This window comes from Bemisia tabaci, chromosome 7 (genome assembly GCF_918797505.1).
Source record: "Bemisia tabaci chromosome 7, PGI_BMITA_v3".
In the NCBI taxonomy this organism is placed as follows: Eukaryota; Metazoa; Arthropoda; class Insecta; order Hemiptera; family Aleyrodidae; genus Bemisia; species Bemisia tabaci.
Genome location: NC_092799.1, coordinates 48,689,796 through 48,713,767, shown reverse-complemented (window position 1 = coordinate 48,713,767; position 23,972 = coordinate 48,689,796). Strand labels below are relative to the sequence as shown.

Sequence of the window (23,972 nt, the reverse complement as noted above, 5' to 3'; positions counted from 1 at the left end):
GTCAAAGTTCATAGAACATTTCTTCACTAAAATTTAATGAAGGGAAGTATTCAGGTCCTTTTACGCTACGGAGCAAGATGCACAATTTTAGCAATACCGGATGACACTTTCCAGATTTTGAATTTCCACTCTTCACATATCAATGGCTAAAGGCGAAAAAGTAAAACCTCAATTGTAACGCTTAAAGGTGATACGACGGTTGTCATGAGCAACGTGCGATACATCGCATCAATTCGTTCCATAATTTCAGCTACTTGTCATTCGTTTCGAATTTTGAAATCGCACTTCTATTGTCATGAGACTAAAGAATTCATGTACCTAATTTCACAAAGGAATTCAATGTATTAAAGGCGTGGGTTTTTTAGAGGGAAAATATCGCATTCGACTGCACTTTCGATATTAGTATCGAATGCTATATTTTTCTTAGTCTCCTTAGAATTCTTTAGTCTCATAATGACAACAGCGGTGCGATCTCAAAATTCAAAAAAAATGATAAATACCTTAAATTATGAAACGAATTGATGCGATATATCTTTCGTCGCTCTGGCAAAAATAGCAACCGTCGAATCACCTTAAAAAACGTCCGACTCGATCTTAATCAAAGAAAACTAATTGAAATGTTTCATTGCAATTGGCTGTGATTTATTTAGAGAAAGCGATAAAAATATACAGAGAATTTCAATAGGATCTAATGGTTGGTTATCCTTGAAAACATTAAAAAACATTGAAGACTTTTATCATCGGAATCTGAAAAACGCATTTCCGATTTTTATCAATGCGTAACCGTTAATAGAAAGCGAAACATTAGTCGACGAAAACAAAATGTTTGGTGGAGCAATTTCTGTAGAGTTCCGTCGAATAATCAAAAATGGAGAATCCCACATATAATTTGGTTGAAAAAATTTGAAGACATCTAAGAGCACAAAGATTGCGCGTCACCTCGATGGGTAAAAACAGATCCAAAGTAAACAAAAAGCTACATCTACCCAACAGTAAGATTTTAGCAGCTTACCTGTAAAAATCTAATTAGTTTGCAAGCTAGGTTTCCCGCTTTCCAGGAAACCGACATCCTCCAAAGAATGTCTGTCAGCACACTAATGAGACCGACTAGGAGATCTGAAATCAAAATATGCGTGTTAATGTTGTAATCTCCACCCAAGAACTACATAAACGTAGAAACATTAATAACATGGGTCCGTTGTGCGTATAAACTTTAACCGTCTGGGTAGGTTTTGCAATTTGAAATCGCACTAAGATTTTTGCAATTTTGGCACACCAAAAAAGTATGAGATCAATGCCTTGACAAGAAAATCCGTATAGTTCGTAGCTGCATTTTCAAATTTTGAACTTTTTTATTAATTACCGCCAATCAGAGGATCTCTTTGAGACAGATGTGAAAAACTTAGTATACATGAAGAAAAAATCTCAGAGCCAACTACTATACGAACCCTTCTCACGTGTGCTTTTAATCGTGTCAAAAGTTTTTCTTGCTTCGTATGTAGGGGGAAAAAGAAAGAGTAAATGTTTCATACCGTTAAAATCGCAAGTAAAAAAGATAGCTAGTGTCTTACGAATTTTTAAAAATGTTTTTTGTCTGTTTACGTTTAGGATTCTTTTTTTAAAGCATCTCTCTTGTGATAAACATGTTGTCGGTGATTAAACAAAAGTTTTTGCGGACGTGGGAAGTTCGAAAATTTGCGAAAAAGTGTGTGTCAAGGAGTGAATTTTAGACATTTGCGATTTTCTCAACGTGTTTTGCGTGTGCCGTTACTTTTGAAACATTTTTGAGGTGACTGTGCCTCTTTGAGTGCAATAAATCCATTAGAATTAAAGTAAATTGGACAAAAATGACCGGACATCAGCTACCTTCGTTAATCTCAAAAAGAACGTACATATCATTACTTCCTTTCTACAGCCAGATGTTTAAAATATTACACATGTATTGTTAAGGACTGTCTCGGAAACCAAGTAACGAAAATTGAATTAATTTCCTCCTGATTTATTGATTCCTATTTCTTTTCCTTCTTCAAGCGAACAACAGGTGTATGATATTATGTCTTGTGATTTCCCCTGATTCTTATGATGTTTACTTCTCTATTGTTTATAACGTATCAGTGAGCGAAACCTAATGAAAGAAAGTTGTTAAGCCGATTGCTACATCCATATATGATGATAAACAAAATAGAGCTAAGTAGCCAAAAGTGCATTTTATTATCATTAAAAAATTCTGCAGGAAAAATGCATCTTCGCCTAATTGGCTCTGTTTTATTTATCAAAACCTACATACGTACATTCCAACGTTTTCAGTTTGTGTAAATAGATGCCCCCCTTTTCTGAAGGGCAACCAAAACTATAATCAAAACCTGGTACTCATGTTCAAACTTTTCAGTTTGTGTAAATGTTTTCCTCGACTTTTCTCGTGAGAAAATGAACATAATGCATCGGTCAATACTTTTAACAGAAAATAATAAAGGAAAAAAACCCTCCGCACTTGAAAGGTGGTACTGTTATGTTAAATAGTCTTTCGGAAAAAAGCTCTGCAACAAACATTTTCACGATGAAAGACTCTTGGATATTTTATAATGAATTTTGGTTTCAAGTTGCCTTCCAATACAATCGGTCACCGTTTAAAATGGCTTACCTGCGAGAGCTAGTTGCATGATAAAAAAATTCATCCTAGATTTTCGAGACTTGCTAAAGAATAAGGCCACCAAAACTGCTGTGTTCCCGAGCACTATGCTCGTGAACAGGATCCAAAGCACTGCAAATTGCTCCTTCTGAAACATAGATCATTCGAAAATAGTTTTAAAATGATGTATTAGGCGGTCATATGAGAATACAGCAGTGGATATGAATTTAAGCATTCTCATATCTGTTCCCCTCAAAAATTGTATGTGCTTCTCGTTTTATGCTACAAAAATTAAAAAAATTCACTTCAAACCAAGTGGATGCCAAAGCTGGGTCAAACTGACCAGGGGCTTGTTAAAAACACGGGCCCCGCGGGTTTATAAATTATTAAATAAAGTGACGACAACAAAAAGAGAGCGTTAGTCGAAAAACTTACTAAGTCTTAGTATCTCTATTCCATAACGTTTAGCATGATTTTTGAACATCATTAGAGGAAAACTGACTTCATTAAAGCAGTAATATGCTCAAATTTTCCGCCGAGCAGATTTCCTATTGAATCAATGAAGGCATTAATGATTGTTTAAAGAAGAAAATAGGCTTATATAAATCGAAAAGTCACATCAAGTAGAAACTCGCATTCATTTAGCTTCTTTGTTCTTGATTCAAAATGAAATCTTCTTGATCGTATACTCAACGATGTTCCTGCCTAAATCAAGTCTCATTTTTTTCTAGGGTAATTCAAAAATTATGCTAAACCTTATTAAATACGGATGCTTCAACTTAGTGAGTTTTTGGACTACTGCTGTCTTTTTGTGCCGTATTTTCTTGATTTAATTTGCGAGGAAAGCTCTGTTTTCTTAAAGGATGCCTGTCATTCTTCTTTTGTTGGAGCGCCTTCAATTTCGTATGTTACTGCCCGATACCTCTGTTGTGAAATAGTTGCTTGAGGCGCCGTGGCAGGCTGCGGCGCAGCGGGCGGCCGGGTAGTGCCTACAAACCTAAAGGAATACCTCAAGCATTGCGCAATGCGTGAAGTATCCCTTTAGGTTTGTAGGCGCCAATGCGCGTTATGCGCTGGCAGCACGCGCCTCTCCGCTCTTTATTAGGTTCTACTATTTAAACTTGCGAATTCAGCGGTTTTCGACTTATGATTTTGAAATGATTGCACACTCTGCATGGATTATTCTCATTTAAGTGGTTAAAAAAATGTGTATTAAAGGAAAGTATAATGTTGTGTCTTGAAAACATCAAGGTGGTTCCGTATCAAATTTAATGATTTCCAAAGCACTGCAATTTTTTCTTTTATATTTTGTGTTTTTACTGAGCTGCAGCATGGTGTTCGCGCAACCAAGCGCTTAAAATCTGACGTATTTTACTCGAAAATATCGATGTACAAATGGGTTAAACCCAAATTCTGCGTGCTTCTTCAAGAGGGAAAATTCACTAAAATTCTCTACACCTTTTTGGTGCAAAAGGACTTAATTATCTTTCAATGAAATCCCATCTTATTATACCTGAACCGGATGAACCTTTTGATTTGTCTAAGCTAAAGGCTCTTAGATTTTTCCTGTGTACGATAACTTCGCGACAGCGCCGGCGTATCATGGCGCCTCGAGCTACTGTTTTGCCACGGAGGTGTTGCACAGTATCATTCGAGATTTAAGGCACCCCAACGTATAATGATTGATGGCATCTTTCAAAAGCACGAAGTTTCCTCGCGGATTATATCGAGTGAAGACGACAAAAAGAGAGTCGGAAAACTTACGAAGTCCTAGTATCTGTATTCATTGACTTTTAGCATGATTTCTGAACTTTATTAGAAGGAAAAGTGACTTGATTCGAGCAGAAGCATGTTCAAATTTACCGTCGAGAAGATTTCCGTATGCATCAATAAAGAAAATAATGCTTGTTCAAAGAAGAAAATATGCTTTAGTAAAAGAAAAGGCACTCACATTAAGCAGAAACCAGCTTTCATTCAGCTATTTTATTCTTGATACAAAATAAAATTTTTTGACGGCATACTCAAGAATGCTTCTGCCTAAAGTGAATCACTTTTTTTTCTGATGAGATTCAAAAATTATGCTAAACGATATTAAATATGGCGCCGTGGCACGCGGAGGCCCAGCGGGCGGCCGGCCAGTGCCTACAAACCTAAAGGGATACTTCAAGCATTGCGCAATGCGTGAATTATCCATTTAGGTTTGTAGGCGCCAGTGCGCGTTTTGCGCTGGCAGTACACGCCGCGCCGCTCAGCTTTGAGTTAGGCTCCGATATTTAAACTCTCGGAGTCGTCGTCTATTTTCAACCCACGATTTTGAAATGTTAGCACACACTGCATGGATTATTCTCATTTAAATTGACTAAAGAAATATGTAATAAACGAAAATAAAATGTGTCTTTTGTAAATATTAAGGTGGTTCCGTGTCAAATTTAATGATTTCTAGAGCATTTAAATTTTTTCTGTGATATTTTGTGCTCTTACTGTGCTGCAGCATGGTGTGCGCGCAACCAAACGCTCAAAGTTGGCCGTATTTGACTCTAAAATATAGATGTACAAATGGGTTGAAACCAAAGGTTGTGTGCTTCTTGGTTTTTTTTCTCTTTTATTGATTTTTGTATAGTTCTTTCAACGCACCTACGGCTCATTGAGATTAATATCGACGACATCGCTCGGAAAAGGTTTTACAAATATTTGCCACGTTTGAAAAATGTAAATGTTTTTAAAATGAAGTAACATTTCCATTTTAAAAAAAATTAAAAAATGGGAATTTATACGGTAAATTTTATGTTGAAAATGTTAAAGATAGAAATTAAACCAAATATTCACCGATGACAATTTGAAAAGATGAATCAAAAGAAGAGAGTAACATTTCATTTAAAAAATGAATTATTATTATGACACCTCCTTCTCTCTAAACTGTCTCATTTTGCTATTGTCAATATAATTTTACATACGGACTAAAATATAACGCTTCTACGAAATCACTGTTGCTTATTTTACGCGTGGACGTAAACTACTGGACAAAACAGGTGCGTGGACCGAACATTGTTGACGGAATGTCCTGAAACGAAAATAGACGAGTTTTTTAAGTAAGCCTATCTTACAATTTTATGTAGCGCTTTGGCTATAGCTGCTCATAGAACAAATATATCGGACTGCTTAAATTCGTCCCTTGTCTATAGAGTCAATATTTCGTAACTGCGTCTGTTCTCTAAATTCGATGTGAAGCAATACAAGTGAAAATTGGTTTCATAAAAAATTTGCACAAAATGTCATATTGTACTCATGAAAATCGATGGCCTATTGCATTGCCTCTCAATGCTGAATCCTGCAATATACCTCAAAACGAGGTTGTAGACTGTGATACCACTATTCGACCGCGAGTGAAAGCCGGATTGTATCACGATTATTTGAAGGGGATTTTAACGCTCAAATCAATACGATTTCTCCTGCCTCATTAGAAATAACGGAGATTTAGAAGGAACATATGAGACATTAAGGATGGAATGGTTTTTCCTCCTTTGACAGGACTCGCTAGAAAAGGATTTGCATTTTGAATAGTATTCAAACCACATCCAATCATTGACTTAATATTACAAAAACCGCTGATTCCCTGCGTAAAAAATAATTTGTAGAAATTTTTTTTCCATCCTTTCCTTGCGTACAGTGTTAAATAAAAAATGCATGATTTTATGCTACTTCAATTATCAACCTATATTTAAATTGACCGAACTCACGAGAACAATTTCTCTGTTTCAATAATGGTGTAAAATATTGAATCCACAGCTTACAGGTTAATGTATAACTTACCAATATTTGTTAGGCTCTAATTATTGTTTAATTTTTCTTTAAATCTTGCAAATAGATTCAAATTGCCGATATATGCGACAAACAGTCCCTAGTCTTTAAAATTACGAACATTCGATCAGCACCAGCTAAACCAAAACCGGGTACCGGTACTTTTCAGGTCTTTGAAATTGTTAATTCATCCGCTAAATCCTTGATAAGTTGAAAATTGAGTTTTTTGTGAGTTCTTTTCTCATGGGTGCTCATCTTTTCCGGTTAAATCCTTGACAAGTTGAAAATTGGCCGCAAAACAAAAAAAAAAAAAATTCTCACAGTAATATATTTGATCAAAAGGAAATATGTGCCCATGATTTGCGTGCTCAATAGTTCATTATTTTGCTTTATTTTATTCAGACGGAGTTCTTCTTAGTGTGAAAAGTTTGAATAGAGAATTTTCAGGTGTCTGAAGTTTAGTAAATTTCATGTTTAAAATGAAACTAACGAGGAAACTGAGCACGAGGATATCATTGGTTTCTGAATTAAACAGTTATTAGAGGAAATAGGACAAAATAACGTAATCTACCAAAAAACGTACTTAAACGCGAAATACCGCAAGATGACGACACAGTGCGGCATATTTTCTCACTTTTAAATATATTTTCCTACAATTTCCCATTTCAGAAAGAAGTTATGGAAAACACTGCAAACTCAGCTCAAGCAATAAAAGTGAGAGAAAATTCTCCATTGTGACTTTTAGATTTACCAGAGAACGCGTGATAGCGTTTAGTATGAGTTTCCAAGTTGTATGCCATACGCTGAAACTTTAAGAAGAATATAAACACAATGACACGGTTCCTGAACTTTCCCGTCAAAATATTTCGAAGCCCAGTTTTTCGGTTGACTAGTCGTTCGGATAATCAATCATACGGCGGCCTGACCGACCCCTTTTTGGTCTACATCCAACTTCGCGTGATATTGTTGGTTGTCACTTCTGACATAGACCTCAAACTGAAAAAGCCTTCCCCTGATGAATGAAATCCACTCCGTTTCTTCAGCGTGCAGCCATCGGATATCTAATGGTCGGCACGGATTAGCTTTGGCTAGACTTCAAGCAACACTGTAAAGACAGCCACTGTCACGGAGGAAAACAGTTAATGTACAATTACTGGGTAGGTATTACACAACATTCTGCTAATACCGACCGACTCAATAACACCTATGCAGTAAGAAAAAGTACCCAACATTTTGTGTTCGAGTGGGAAGTAAAATACAAAGTAGCACAAGCTGTTTTTTAATTGTGTGTGTTAGTTTTCCCTGTGTTAAATCGACCAAATCTTTGCGTTGAAAATATTCGACCTCGTTAAAAATTAGGCACCAGCCGCCAGAATCGAACATTAACCGCGTTGGCAGTATAGACCGTATTCGATAACGGTTCGATGTATCGTTTGGTTCAAAACAATAGAACATAACCTCAAACCAAACTATAAGGATTTAAGTTGGAAAAGCTGAAAATGAGAAAATTCCTAACAATTTCACATTACATTGGCATTTGGTACTCAAAAGAATAAAAAATCTGTTACAAAAGAGTCGTTCCCTCAGATTTCTGAATTTACTTTTGAGGCTATGTTAATGTTTTGAACCAACCGATGTCGATACAATCTCACCCGTTTGATGTATCGACTACGATACAATCTCACCCGTTTGATCTATCGACTACGATCTATTCCATTGCGCTAATCACTCGCACTTCGCAACGTCTATGAGAATGGGGAAGAAAGCAGGAGTACATATGTTCCACAGGACATTTGGCCCCGATGTCTCAGAGTAACCTAAGGTTTGGGTCGAGTTAACACAAAATTTTCATTGAAGTGAGTTCTTTTCTCATGGGTGCTCATCTTTTCCGGTGAACTTAAAACGCGCCTACACAGAATACGTTGCTATGCTAATGCCGTCAAAGCAAAAATTAATACGTCTCATATCAGCTGAGTTCTTTTTAGATTTTTTCATACCCTCCGATGCGCGCAAAGACATAAAGACGAAGCACTCGTGTCTACTAACACGGGGAAGAAATGATGTAGCCCTGACCCAGGCACTGCGTTTGTGTGAGTGTGTAAATTAGCGCGGGAATCCATGGCGGCAAACGGAATTTTGATTTGAACTTGTACCCTTGATTTTTGCACATTTCTCGTTCTCAACTCGTTTTAAGTCACTAAAACGAACAAATAAATAAAATTGGGACGGTGACTTGGTATAATACACGTATTTTGGCTCGGTAAGAAGCAAGGATCTCAGATAAAGTTAGTTTTTCTTCTGGTGGTCCTGCCGGTTCAAACAGGCTGTTACAGTCCTTGATGACCGTTATTCCCAAATGAGATTAATCGGTCGATGACAGACCAAAAATAACGTAAAGTTAAAAAAATATATATGAGTAGGTGAATTTGAGCAAAAATCAACCTAGAATACTTTGTTTACGCATTGAATTTAAAACTTGTCCCGATTTCGCCGCCAATCCTCTGGCCAATCGGAGAGTTTGTATGAATTTGCATCATTTTTTTCTTCTGGCTCTGTCTTTATGTCTTTGGATGCGCTATCAATTAATAAAAATTGTATTTTTCACTTTAAACACAAACTGATAACTGAGCGATTATCTAAAACAAACGTATTGGAACTTCCCCGCGTGTGTTTTATTGTGTATGATGAGGTCACAGATGTTATATGTTTAGTGTATTTTGGTGACTCTAAGCACTGAGAGAAATCTATTAGACTTCAATTTCAAATCACTCGCACTTGAAGTAAAATAATTGTTCAATTTACGTGATCGGAAGGGAAAGGGATCTGTTTAGTTCACCAAAACACTCACGGATACCTTTTCTGAGAGCAAGGCAAGGAGAGGGGTTAAACGGTGCTCTCGGCTATGTGCCTTTATGACCGCGTTATGTCATAAAGGCACGTATAAAGTGGTAGGTATAAAGTCTATGAAATTACTTGAAAATTGGCCCAAAGGATTGACGGAGTGATTGCCGGAGAATAGTGGCTATAATGGTTCAAAGGGGGCCCTGGAATCAATAGCCATTTTTTAATTCGATCATAAAGCAAAATAATGCACAGGAGACTAAATAGCGCCCTTCTGTTCGAATCAATGAATACGCGGTCATATATGAGTTATTTTCCTCGAGTCCGTTGCCAGTTTTACTTTTGAGCTGTTGAGTCATTTTTAAAGAGAAACCTCAATTCACTTCTGTTCTTAACTTTATCGGCCATACTTTATCAAATTTTGAAATTTTAATTCGTTTGGAATAGTTTGTGTCCTTCTGCTTATCAACTCCTGATCGCAAAAAGAGACTTCAAATCAAGTATACTCTAGTTTTTTTGTTGTTTAAAACACTTTGAGTCGAGCTAGGTGAGAAGTTCTTAAAAATTTGAAAAAAAAAAACCTGTAAATATTAGGAAAATTTACCCAACTTCAAAAACCACGGACAAGTCAGGAAAGCTTTCCGTCGAATCATGGAAAATTCTAAAATTTAGATTATTCCTTTCGAACTTGCGGAATCAATATTTTGATCGAAATTTGTTAAAATTCATGACCAAAATACAGGAATCAATATCAGAAGAAATCTTCTGCTATAATTTGTCTCTGGATCATACAAACGGTAATTAAGTGTTTCTATGTAAAATCTCTATACTTTTTCAATTTCAAACGATTGCATTAAATCCATTCCGTGAAGAGCGTTTTTATGCTCGATGCTCTTGAACATTCAGGAATTAGCCAGGTTTACAAATCAATAATACTTTTTACCTTGTTTAAAGACGTGGGAATTTTTAATAACTTAACATTAATGAGCAATTTCAGGTATTTTCTGTGCCTACTGTACTCTGAGTGCAATTCCCATTTAGAGGAACGTCAACGATTAAACTCAGAAGTCAATTACCTCGTTTCATGACGTTTTGCATTTTATCCGTTATATTATATTTTTTTCCAATAAACGGAAGCATTGTAATTTCAAGGAATTTTCTATGAGTTTCCTTTTTCGATTGAAGAATGACCTACAAAAATTTCAGGGAACAACTTGGATCGTGATCCTGCGAAAAGATAGACAAAATTTTGGAGGGTGCGCAATCGAAAAAGTGGTTTTCAGTTTATCATCGAAGTACTGTGCTGCTTAATTAGGTTTCTAACTGTCTGTTGGTCTTTTCAAGTTGGCCAAGGAAGAGCTGGGTTCGTGGAAAATTTCAGGCTGACTAGCTCATGCTCACTGCGCTTCACCGGTGAGGATAAGTTGAATTTGGGTTCCTGGAATTGAGCTTTCGACCCGGTCTGTTGTAACTACCCCCGCGGGGAAGCTAACAAGCCCTGAAGGAATTTCCAGGACGAATTAACTAACCGTGAACGAGTAAAGATGTTAGATCCGCCTACTAGAAACTTGCACGTGACTTTAAATGGAATTAGCTACGAGACAAGGTATTATTTGAAGCCCTGTATTATACATTTCCTTTTTCACAGTGTTATGAAAAAATTGATGAGCATTTCGGAAAAAACCCCTAGGCGAAATAATAACGTGTAATGCGTTGAAATCAGGGTGGAAAAATTTTATGAAAAATAATAGAATCGTAAAATTGCACTTGAGATATTGCAGAAATATATGACAGATGTCGAGATATACATTTGAAACTGTCGATTATCAATTCACACTAAATAGTGATCAAATGCCGCTAAAACCGTTAAGAGACATTGTTTCATCCGTTTTTAACACTCATGTTTCCCAAACAAGGAAAAATAAATATAAACCCAGGGTTAGATTTAGAATAACGCAGTTCCAAAACATTGGGATTTTTTGTGATAGTTGGTTTTTCAGCGCAGTTTGCATAACCCGTCTCTAAAGTAAATGATCCATAAATTTCAAAAGTTTCACGGCTCCGTAAAATCTTATGAAATATTTCATGGAAATTTTCTATCTTGCGTAAGTTTCTTTTGTTTCATGCCCCCCGGGTTAGGTTTTAATAAAGACTGTAAAGTGCAATTAGAAAAATTGTAATAGACACTTCACGTGAGGTGGTTGTAAAATATTTTAAAGTAATGAAAAAATATAATTTTTTTTATGAAAAAAATCTATTAATTTTAAATGCAACCTTAATTGAATGAGACGCAAAGCATTTGAACGTTGTCTTTGTATTTTTTTAATTTAACTATAAAGTTGAATGCAAAAACTTAAATACTGATGGCTGAATTCGGATCTCCGATTGTGAGATCGCAGATCTATGTTCGCATCTTCGCTCTTACTTGCGATATTCTTGCCAGAAACCAACCAACCAACCATCCAATCAACGAACCAAAATTCTTTTTTAAAATGCTTTATTGATTTTTTACAATAACATACAAATTGAAATCGGAGGTTTTTAAACGTTGTAATACAGTGACACATTTTTTTACTATAGCCAAATGCTTTGTTAGTTCATTTCAAAACTTCCCGTTGTGGGAATCATTTTTTGCGTAAAAATTTAAAGAGAAAACATTCAATGGACTGCAGAAACTTGTACCTTCATTAATACTTAACTGCAGGCTTACAACTGAGAGAAAACCTGTGATAAAATACCCATTATCAAAATTGGACTTTCCAGGTGATGAATGCATTGATAAAAATCAACGAGCAAGGGATTTCAACAATTACATTTCACAGTGGAGCTTGTCCATTTTAAATTGCATGTGGTGCAATCGATGAAAATATACCGTGATAAATTCGGGCTCCAGTAAGTTGGATGAATTGTGATGCATGCGAAGCTTTCACCAGCTCGTAATAGTTTTTTCAGCTTTTCAGTTGAATTGACGTAAAAGCGCGACTAAAATGTCCTTCTTCGTGTCACTGTCTGTTAAAAAAGTGAGGAACTAATTGTTTCTTTTTTTAGAAAAATTCTGCGATTTAGATACATGTGATTTCACTATAGCAGTCAGCGTTCATGGTAACTTTTCAAAATTGACTTTATTTCACCATCGCACACAAAATATATCAAATTAATAAAAGAAAAGTCTTGCTTTTACACGCTTGTGGTTTTATTTTTCGAAGTGGTCATTCGCCGTTACCGTAGCGCTGAATAACGCCATCTTTTATTTCTTCTTCAGTGTATGTACGCTAGCCATTGGCCGATTTACCCTGGTAAAAATTGGCAGTAGAATCTGTGTTCCAAAATACCATAGACCTAAAGCTGGCTGTAAGATTTTCAATAGCTTCTATAGCCGACTGCAAAATTTCTTATAGCCTTTTATAGCCGATGGCGATTAATTAACAGCCAGGCGATAAAGTGGATGCTAAATGTTACTAATAACGGATGCTAGGACGGATGAGTTTTTGGACTACCGCTCTATTTTTGGGCCGTAGCAGTATCTTGATTTATTTTGCGCGGAAAGCTGCGTACTTTTGAAGGATGCCTGTCATTCCTAATATGTTGGAGCGCCTTCAATTTCGTATGATACTGTGCAATACCTCTGATGTGAAATAGTTGCTTCAAGCGCCGTGGCACGCTGCGGCGCGGCGGGCGGGTAGCCAGCGCGAAAAGCGCATTAGCGCCTACAAACCTAACAGAGATACTTCAAGCATTGCGCAATGCGTGAAGTATCCCTGTTAGGTTTGTAGGCGCTAGTGCGCGCTTAACTCTGGCAGCACGCCGCGCCGCTCCGCTCTGTGTTAGGCTCCAATATATAATCTCGCGGAGTCAGCGTTTTTCAACCCATGATTTTAAAATGTTTGCACATCCTGTATAGATTATTCTCATTTTAATTGATGAAAAAGAAATATGTGTTAAAGGAAAATATAATGTGTATTTTGTAAAAATTATGGTGGTTCCGTATCAAACTTAATGATTTCCAAAGCGCACGAATTTCTACACAACTTCTTATAGCCTTTTAAAGCCCGGCGATAGGAGCTATAGCCCGGCTGTATACTTTTTTTATCGCTTCGTATAGCCCGGCTATATGATTCGCTCCGTTTTCTACAGCCAGCTATATGATTTTCTATTGCCTTCTTTAGCCGGCTATAAGAATTTCTATGGTATTTTGAAACGCAGCTCCTATCGCCAATTTTTACCAGGGTTTGCATAAAACTTTGCTGATATGGTGACCATTAGGTATAAGTTTAAATTGTTCCATTTGAGAGCTGCCATTTACTGATTGAACTTGTAGGATCAGTTCGGCCCAAGATAAACTCGTCGTCCGAAATTCTACACACTCTGAGCCAAAAATAAAACCACAAGCATGTAAAGGCCAAACATTTCTTGCACTACTTTCAATTAATAACAAGCATAATGCGTTACCCTGAAAGGTATCGCACATCGAGCGCTCATTTAAGGGGCTTGGAGGACAAAGGCGCTTAGTCGAAGTTTTTGCTATTTCGAGAAATACGTGTTTGAAGTTTCGAAATTACATGGATCCTTCAGGCGGAAAAAAAAACCGAACTGGCTTTTTAATGCATAAAAATTGAAATTTAAGCGAGCGAATTCTTCGCAGAATATGCATTAAGACTGGTTTTACTTGAAATCATTAATACCTCAATTTTTTCGAAAACTGCACTCATGCGTTTTGCCCTCCAAGCCCCTCATTCCTCATTCATGGGCTTAACACGAACATTTCCGATGTTTTCGTCGCTACCCCGTAAAATTTTGACGAAAAACTTCATAAATTTCACTTTTGTTATCGTGGTTGATTTCTTTCCGAGCCGAATGGTCCATCGTCCTCTGATAACATTCCCCACAAATTGTTCATAAACGGCTATAAATAGGGCCTCAATGACGCCTCACCGTCGTTAATTATCATCTCCTCCTGCAAAAGACTCATCAATGACTCCGACCCAAGTTCCATTTTTAACTATGCAAGGCGGTGCCCCCAATCTACGGAGATTAATCCATCGTTTAGTTGACAAGTCGGCAATAGAGGGCGTTGCTGGGAGGGCTCAAAAAATTACAAGGCGCACTCAACCCAAAACCGCCTATCCGCACCGAGAAACTCCACGCGGGTAGGTTTTTTTTCCGCTCGAGCGCGGCGGCGAGCTTGTTAGAGACCCCGTGCGGGTCATGAATCAAAAATGATTTAGTCTGAGCACGCCTTTCCTCACCACTCCACCGCACCGCGGGGAAAAGCGCGTATGAACATGGTCGTTAATGTTGACGTAGGCGGTTTTCGCACGGTGGGGCAGACTTGCAGCGTGCCACCTACAGCGGCCCCCCGCCCCGCGCCTCCCGCAGGTGCGCTATTAACTCGCGTTTGAGTCAAACAAATTTTTTCAATTCCTCCTTTGTCGCTGGCGCGAGCTCGCGCGGAAGGCGATCCCGCCAAACGGAGTGAAAGCACGAAAGCTTTTCTCTGCTCCTGCGAAAGCCTTTCAAATGCGTTCGCCGCACAGTGGACCGGGTCAATCGGAGAGGTCGGACATGAGATTTTTTGCTAAAACTGCAAATTTTGTTGTTTATCTCGTCGCATTTTAAATTATAAGGGGTGCATTCAGAAAAATATTCTACGATGAAACCAATGAAACCACTTTTAAAACTTCGAAGTTTTGTGTGAACGGAGTTACAATACCGAAAAAAAAAGATGCTGTAATAAAATCCCGGATGTTACGGTTGTTAAAAAAATTTGCGACAACTCTTGGATGTTGCTTTGAACACTCTGGCAGTTAACGTAGCATGCTAGGATGTAAAAGTAACATCCTAGGATGTTACTTTGACAGTCAGAGTGGTAATGACAACATCCAACAGTTGTCGCACGTTTTTTTAACATCCAGGATCTTACTACAGCACCTCTTTTATTTTCGGTGAAGATTTTCCAGTTTCCAAATTTTGTCCGACCTCTCCTATTGACTCGATGCAGTGTGCGCCGCTTGTTTTGTGAGATTCTCAGGGGTAGGTGACTCCTGCAGTGACTATGGCGATTCGATGGGGAATTCTTTGTGAGAACTGACTTGGGAAAGTATCGCGGGTGCCACTTGTTTGTACGGGAGGATTTTTCCCGCGTTGCTCATACAGGACTGATATGACTCTGAGACTTCATTAGATTCGTCGATGGAGACTTTGTACGAATTTTTTTTATTCCTGCATCTGAGAGAGTTTAATTTCATAATTTTTTCCAGCTATATGGGAAACTGTAGAAAAATGGATTTACAAGTTAGAAAATCTGCCTCCTCTCGGTGTATTCAGACGGCATTTCTCATTTGGTGTTTGGAGGACTTCCAGTCCTCCAAACACCAAATGACAAGTTGTTGAGACAACGCGGCTTATGATGTCACAAACAAAATACAGATTACACAAATCGGACGTTTTTTGTAATATTTGATTAACCCATTCCCGAAGTCCTGTCTCCGTTCCCTCCCTCATTTCATTTGCTCCTTGCCGTACCCCCAATGGAGATGTTGCATGTGTGAGGAATTTGCGATTTGACAATTGATTCTGAGTAAAAGTTCGCGAGAAACACGATGGTCCCACTTTTTTTCTCTGAAATCAACTCCCAAGCTCAAAAAAAGCTCTCAAGTTGAGGCCAAAATGGAGGGGATATCCCACCCTACCCTGAGAGTCCCCGTCTACATCAAGACAAACTCTCCATGGAAAGATAGGGAGCAAATACATTGACAGGGCTGCCACTTTATTTGGGGACTCCAAAACTGAAAACACGGCAACCCTGCTAATGTATTTACTCCCTATCTTTGCATGGAGAGTTTGTCTTGATGTGGACGTGGGCTCTCAGGGTAGGGTGGGACATCCCCTCCATTTTGGCCTCAACTTGAGAGCTTTTTTTGAGCTTGAGAGTTGATTTCAGAGAAAACCAGTGGCACCATCGTGTTTCTCGCGAACTTTTACATAGAAATCAACAGTCAAATTGCAAATTCCTCACACATGCAACATCTCCATTCTCCGGTCCATTCCAGTTTATAATCTTTGCAATTGGTGCAAATGTAACCTTTATTCCCGTTTGTGACACCGTTAAGGCCTAAAATACGGGACCCAATCAGAAATGGATTTGCATTGTCTTTACTCTCAGTATAAAGGGACTCTAGTCTTCACTGATAACCAATTACATTGCAACAAAAAATTGGCCACTACATCATTGTCAAAGGAGTAGAACTCACCTCATAGAAGAAGAAGGAATTGATGTCGTCGGTGGAATTGGTCTGGGCGTACTCGGTGAAGTTGGCCGGGAAGGAGTTGTTGATGTAGTGCCCGAGGCCGTCGTTCCACTCCACGAATTGACCCCCGGGCCCCGGACCCCCCGCGGGGGGCACTCGCTCCCCCTTGTCCCCGAGGGGCGACCCCAGGGGCTCCCCCTCGGTGGACCACACCCTCACAGTCGTCTCGGCTGCCATCAGCAAACCTCCAGTATTCCGCACGAGCCACTCATAACGCAAACCGACAGTGCCCTCTTCTCACCGCCAGAGGGCGCGCCAATAGCTTCGCTCCAAATCCGCACCTCAAAATCTAGTTCCTTCTGGGTCTCGCGAGAAAACCGAAAAAAATCTCCACCATCAGATGACACTCGGGTCTGGAATGTATCGCACGCACCTGAACTCTCGTTAGTTACAATGGCTTATTTAAAGATAGCGCATTGCGTTGAATGGTTTAAAAGTTCTGACATCAGACAGCTTTAGATCGCATCACATAGCTTCAATCTAACCTCAGAAGTTCAAATATTGTACGTGAGATAGCTCGCCGAAGCTTTGAGTGGCTCTCGATAGATGACACTCCAATTTCGATTGGCAGGAAAAGTTAGCGTGGTTTCTGATCAGGAAGAAACTCCCAGGTAGATAGCGCTGTCAGCACACCTGGGCTGAGTCCCGCACACGCACTTTCCCGAAACCTAGGAGCTTCGAGTTGCTGTTAACAGATGGCACTGCCGATCACAAGCAGCTCCGATCGCGACGTGCAGATGGCGTGATTCCTGAATACGCAGAAAAGCTCCGGGCGGGCGCAGGTAGATGGCGCTATAAGCACACTGTAGACTGGGTCTCGCACACGCACTTTCCCAAAAACTAGGAACTTCCCCTTGCTGTTAATAGATCGCGATGTACAGATGAATAGGCTTGGCGAATAAGCTCCGGTAGAGAGCGCTGTGCGCACACCTCGAGCTAGCTCTCACACACGCACTCGGCGCTCTAATCGACGGCAGGTGACGTTCCCATCTCAAGTCTCCACGGCATGGTCGGAAGGCGGGAGCGTCCTGGGGGAGTCGTGGCGACGGTGCATCTTAATCGGCGGGGGTCGGCGAGGGGGGCCGAGGGGGGCGCTGCGGGGGGACCTCCGGGCGGATGCACGATAGCGGTCTCATGGTCGGCTTATCTATCCGTGACGTCACTCGGCAATCGGGTCAGCACCCCCACCCCCGCTGCATTTTCGGGAGGGCGCCAGTCCAAATTAATCACCCGCTGCTCCTCCTTCCACCGGTTATCTGAAACAGAAGAAATGACGTATGATCATTGTTGCCAGACTCCATGATAAAGTGTGCTTACACCACGCTATGTTCTTGATTTTCAGCACAATTTGACAACAATGCATATGATTTATGGCGCTGCCGCATTCTTTCCGCGGTTGTCCCGGATCAGGCGCAACTTTCGGGCCGTACCAATGGGTAGCCACTTCCGATGGATGTCGATATCGGAGTGAGTATCGATACGTGGCACCGATACATACATCGATACAAATGGCAAAGTATCGATTCTCCAGAGCTACTGTCTGGGTGGCTACAGAAGTGTAGCATCATTGAAATGAAATGACTTTTTCGAATTGTTCCTAGTCAATTTTGAGAAAAACTCGTGACTTTTGAGACGCGCCGTGACGAAAAGTAATAATTGAGGCGGTGGCTGCAAAAGCAGTCCATACGCGGAAAGTTTTTCGGGGAGAAATGCATCCGAAGTTTAAAATTGTCGGTAACTTGTTGCAGTTTTGGGATGATAAAATAATGTTGTTGCATTCTCACAGCTTGAGCTCTTGTGCATAAAGGAGGTGCATCAAAGGGTTCATTAAGATTTTGCAGAAACGAAGTTTTCGCACTTTGGCTGTTCTTGCACCAGCCTCCTTCAATTTTAAGAAGTTTTCAATCCAGTTAAAAGAAACGCTGAAGCTGTAAGGCATAACATGCAAAACTTTGCTTTTTCTGTGAACACAATTTTTCTCTGCCTTTTTTAGGTTTTACCTGTTCCATTTACTTCCCTGACTTTTCAACATTGCCCCTGATGACTGCGGCCATACTGTACCGATAGCAATTGAAATTTTCAAGAAAATACATATACTGTTCTGAGAGAGACTTTCATGCTGCACCCTTTTTCCAGCGCGAACACAAGAACCTCCTTGTAGTTATTTAAGCGAAAATTTGAATTTTGCGGATTTGGGTATCTTATTAAGTGTGATATTCAGGTTGCGTTTATAGTGGCCCTAAAAATTGCAAGTCCGACTATAAAATACAATTGCATCAATCCCAACACTGACGTGCCAAAGAAAAACACCGTGTGAGCAGTCAGATGTTGCCAAATTACCTCTTGGAAAACATTTATTTTTGAGGAAAGTTATGAATATTTTTCCTTGATATTTTCAAATGCTTTAGATTAAAGTGCGAACAAAATTCTCTGCAAAATTAAAGGTAAAATACTTGCGAATTTCGCCAAAAATCCGTGTTTGTCGAAGAAATTTCGGCAACGGCTACAGGTTCTTACGGCGTTTTTCCACAGCAGGGGAGAACAAGCATCGATACCATGAAGTATCGATTATTTTCACTCGAAAGTTTCGATACTTTAAGACCACCGAAACAATATAAAAATCTCCAGAAAAGCCAACTTACTTGGCTCGAACGTCGGGTTTTGGCGGCGAGCTGACGGTAAGATCTGTCGGAGATCCTGTTCGTTCGGGGCTTTATCTGACCCCGCATGACAGTTGCTAATAGCATTAACTCTAAGTCGATGGGAAGAATGGAACAAGCGTATCCCGTATCGCGAGGAGAGGGAACTCTGGCGAGAGTCCATCCCTTGATAAAAGCACGGGCTGTCTGCCTCCGCAAAAATAATAGCGGAAAAGTTTTCATTATTTCGTGAATTTTCCCTGCTTCGACCCGATGCAGCTATCGACCCTTGTGGAATGTGTTTCATTACTTGCAGCTGAAATATTCCGAAGTGCAAGTGGGGTAAAAGTTCGTTTATGAGCAGTGATGAGGCGTGAATGATCGATTATCGATAAATCACCACTTGAAGCTATGGTGAAGAATCGATTTTTAGGGTACTCGTTGCGAACACCCTGTTTATCGATCCTTTTCCATAGGTTTTAATGGCAGATCAATCGATACATCGCGAAGCACGCCACGCCACTAAAAAAGCAGCATTTAAGAGTCAAAATTCAAAGCAGAGTAAGCGTCATCAGACGTTGCTAGGATTGTGCAACTGTTCCTCTCATTCAACGGGCATTCTGAGGCCTGAGAAGTTGGGTTCTTATCAAGAAAATAAGACCAAATTTAGGAATGAGTCTCAGAAGAAAATTAATTTTTGTTCTTTCATAGCGAGTAAATTCGTGCACAATCTAAGCAACACTCATGGTGCTTACCGTCTTTTGAATTTCGTTTTTCATTTTAGCAACGTTCATTAAAACGCTACTAATTTTTATGGAAGAGCAGAATTCCTCTCGTCGAAATAAGTTCTCAGATTTTCGAGATTGATGCTGGTGAATGAAATATAAACTGATGAATTTTCACATTAATGAGCTCATGACTCTTTGGTATGTTCGTTCCGTCCGTTCCCTACATTATTCCGCTTCCGACCAGTAAATTAATATACTTGACAGATTACAGAATGATTTAAAATTTGAGTTTGAAGAATGTCTGAATATGTTGGAATCAATAATACCCGTGACAATCAACAGAAAATAGAGCAGTCACAAATTAGGTAACGCTTTTTCGAAGAAATTAAATGAATTAATTTCTTCTCGAAACCTGATGCGACTTCTGGCGGTTACGCTCCTCTTCCAGAGGCGGAGTAAGACTGGCTTTCCTCCAATTGAACCTGTGTTCAACAATCGATTTTGGTCGAAACACTTGATACGTTCGAGAAGCAATACATTTCCAGAGGCGGACCCAACAATTTGGCAACACCAGATTTCCTTCATTTAAAACTATGCTAAATAATGAATTCTTGTCGGAGCGCCTGGCACCTCCAAGATTCAAAAATCGATACATTTCCATTGGTTTAAATGGAGAAAAGACAGTGTTGCCAATTAGCTGGATCCGCCAAGTACATTTCCATAGGTTCAAATTGAGAAAAATAGTGTGGTCAATTTGCTGGATCCTCCAATGTTCAAATAAGCAGTTCAAGTGTGGTTGCACAAGATTTAAGGTATGACTGATATAACCATATTTCTGATTGATCCAATCATACCTCTGACAAACTCCTGGCTGGCACCAAAAACAGCCAGGAGTACGGTTGAAATTATCATTCTCTTCTCCGCAAGAGAGAATCGAGATAGATTTTTTAGTGGAGAGGCGTGAATGATTGATTATCGATATTTTTCCATTTGAAGCCAAGGTAAAGAATCGATTACTGAAGTGTTCGTTGCGAACGCCCTATTTATCGATCCTATTTATGGGTTTAAATGGTGGGTAAATCAATGAATCGCAAAATACGCCACGCCACTGCATAAATTAGCCCGTTCCAGACGTTCAAATGGAAGTTCAGTCTGGCGGCATCGATGCGGGTGTCGACCGTTGAACTTCAAAGGTTCGCGGGCTGATGACCTTTGAACCAAAACGCCGAAAGCAACCATCACCAAAACATATTGGTTTTTCTCATTTTTTTGCCATAAATGTGAAAATTGTGCCATTTTTTACTGTTTTTGTAAATGCTCAACAGTCAACACCCCCATGATGCCTCCAGACTTAACCTCCAGTTTGAGCGTCTGAAATATGGGCTATTTTATACGATTTGATAAGAAACCAGAGTATAATGCCAAGTATTCATGTTCTACTTGTGTGTATTGTGATAATACGTTAGCCAAGTCGGAGTATATTTATAATGGAACATCTTTATTTATATGTAAAAGTTACACAGCGATATCGCGAGACCATAATGAAGTACCGTATAACTCAACTTTTTTCGCTTTATTATTTCTTAGTCCGGAAGTTCTCCCGAAGGTTTATCTCCACCGACCCCCCCCCCCCCCCCCCCTTACACAGAGAGCAAAACGAAAGCTGAGCAAAAAATTGTTATCCGACGACAGATTTTTTCGGCGGACGTCGGGCGGGCTGCATTCGCTGCACTGCAGGCGGGGTTATTTATAGTTGCCCGGACGCGAGATAAGATGCGACAGGTTGACTCCGCACCGAGGCACCGAGGGCCAGTACTGCTGCTTTAAGGATAAACATCCTATGAACGAACAAATGTTGCCAAATTATCCGGATAAAATATCTGTTTTTGGACAAAATTACGGATAGTGTTCCTTGACATTGTGAATCTCTCGGTCCGAAAAAGCGCCCATCTCGGAAAAATTAAAATTTTTCAAGAGACTATAAAAACAGCACACTGAAAAAAAAATTCTCGGCGTTTTAACCAAGGTCCGTTGGTACCTTCACTATCTCACTTTTTTTTACCAATTATTGGTAATTTTACCAAGACAGACTTGTAAGCTTACCTAAAAACCGGTAATTTTACTGTTTTTTTCAGGTAAGAATACCACTTTTATTGGTAATCAATTCCCGGTAACTTTGCCATTTTATCTCGGTAATTCTACCACAGTCGATAAAAAATATTGGCGTTTTTACCAAGGTCCAGTAAAATTACCGAGAAAGTTCAATAATTTTACCGAGATTTCTCGGTAAAATTACCAATTCCATAAATGGTAATTTTACCAAGAAAAAACTGGGATCAAATAGAACCCTGAATTCTTGGTAATTTTACCCTTTTCTTAGTAAATACACCGAGATTTTTTTTTTCAGTGTTGAATCTCTCGGTTCGGAAACGGCTCATCTCGGAAAAATTAAATTTTTTCAAGAGACTATAAAAACTGCATAACAACCAAAAAAGGAGTATCTCTACGCAAAAGAGGAACATCGGGAAAAACTCGAGTTGAGCCGTTTTTGAACTAAGAGATTCAATGGGTCAGTTGCGCTGGTCACAGAATCGTGTTTTGATGTTTAATTCATGTAGATCAGCTAAAAATAACAAATTCTGTCCAAACAGCAACCCTCTATAACGTTCAACATGAGCTGAGATATTGCGCTTCGAAAAAAGTGTCTAATGACGTCATCTACCGTGGTAATGACACCCTTATTGGTTTCTTCCGCCTTACTTTCCTCAGTCGAGAAGACATGGGTTTTCATAGGTTACTCAATGTAAAACTCGGACGAAAGCAAGGTGGAGGAAACCAAGGGTGTCACTACCGCGGTGGATAACGTAGATCAATTTTTTCAAAGCGCGATATCTCTGTTAATGTTTAACGAAGGGAGTTGCTGTTTAGACTGATCTTATTATTTTTAGCTGATCTACATGAATTAATAACCAAAACACGATTATGTGACCAGCGCAACTGACCCACTGTTCCATAGTTTACATCAAATTGCAGATAAAATCCTCCCAAAATATATTCGCAAAAACTATTCACAAAGTTTCTTAACCAATTATTATATTTTATCAAAGGAATTTTTGCAACGTTCAAACGTTCATACTACGTTCTTCCTTGGTGCGGCAGTATATCACTGGTCTCAACATCCCTGTTAAGATATTTTTTTATTGGCAATGCGGTGCAGCCCCGAGTAAGTTTCTCCTTGATCGGTATGGATTATTCCTATTTTTAGTCGGGGGGCATTACGGAGTTAGATTCAGATGCTCTGAGCCGGTAAGTTCTTTTGTCTGCTGTTACGAAGATACGGATGATGCGATGCCCTGGAGTGGAACAGGGAAGCGTGGGAGGTTCCAATGCAGTGATTCAAAGTGATGAGAATGCATGCCTCCGAAACTATTGTAAGCATTCGCGATACTCATTCAAGTAGCGCCCTGCCTTTTGGGGGATTGGGCGTATTATTGCTAAAAAGAACTATGTTGCTCGCACACTTTATTCGCATAGGTCCTTTTAGCTTGAATACGTCCAATTCGTATTCTTAATCTAAAGGAGGCTGAATAAATTTCAGCCCGGAGTTAAATAAAGTGGTACAAGATACATTTTAAAACTTAAAAATGCAAAAGTTACTTGAGGAGAAAATAAGTAGAAAACTGGTGCGACTACGGTTACGCTGTATTTCCAGAAACAATGGAGAATTTTCACGAAAAGAGCCGTATGCAAAAACGACATTTTTCGCCCCCCCACTAAAACTTATTCAAACTTCGTCTATCAGTTACTAATACTGGAGCGCTTCTCTCCCCAAATTTTCAGACCCCCAACAAATTTTGGGGGGGCGCTAGGGGGGGTGGAAGTCAAAACCTGGGACCCTCGATATCTTTCGAACGAAACAAGATATTGAGGCCCGGTTTGGACGAAAAATCGTCTAAAATTGCATACTTTAAGATTCTAAAGGTCAAAATCCCAAAATTAAATTTTTAACTTAACTTATGTGCTTTTTTTC

General features: G+C 39.4%; 1 protein-coding gene across 7 annotated transcripts in view; it reads right to left on the bottom strand.

Moving 5' to 3' along the window:
* Positions 1-23,972, bottom strand: part of LOC109030130 (Crustacean cardioactive peptide receptor) — a 538,683-nt gene that overhangs the window by 78,101 nt on the left and 436,610 nt on the right. For all 7 annotated transcript variants that reach the window (XM_072302110.1, XM_072302109.1, XM_072302111.1 and 4 more), the window contains 3 exons: positions 16,519-17,831; positions 2,642-2,777; positions 1,013-1,116 (listed from right to left, as the gene is read on the bottom strand). In XM_072302110.1, the coding sequence (XP_072158211.1) occupies positions 1,013-1,116; positions 2,642-2,777; positions 16,519-16,752 (474 nt within the window). In that variant the 5' untranslated portion in view covers positions 16,753-17,831. The remainder of the gene's footprint in view (positions 1-1,012; positions 1,117-2,641; positions 2,778-16,518; positions 17,832-23,972) is intronic.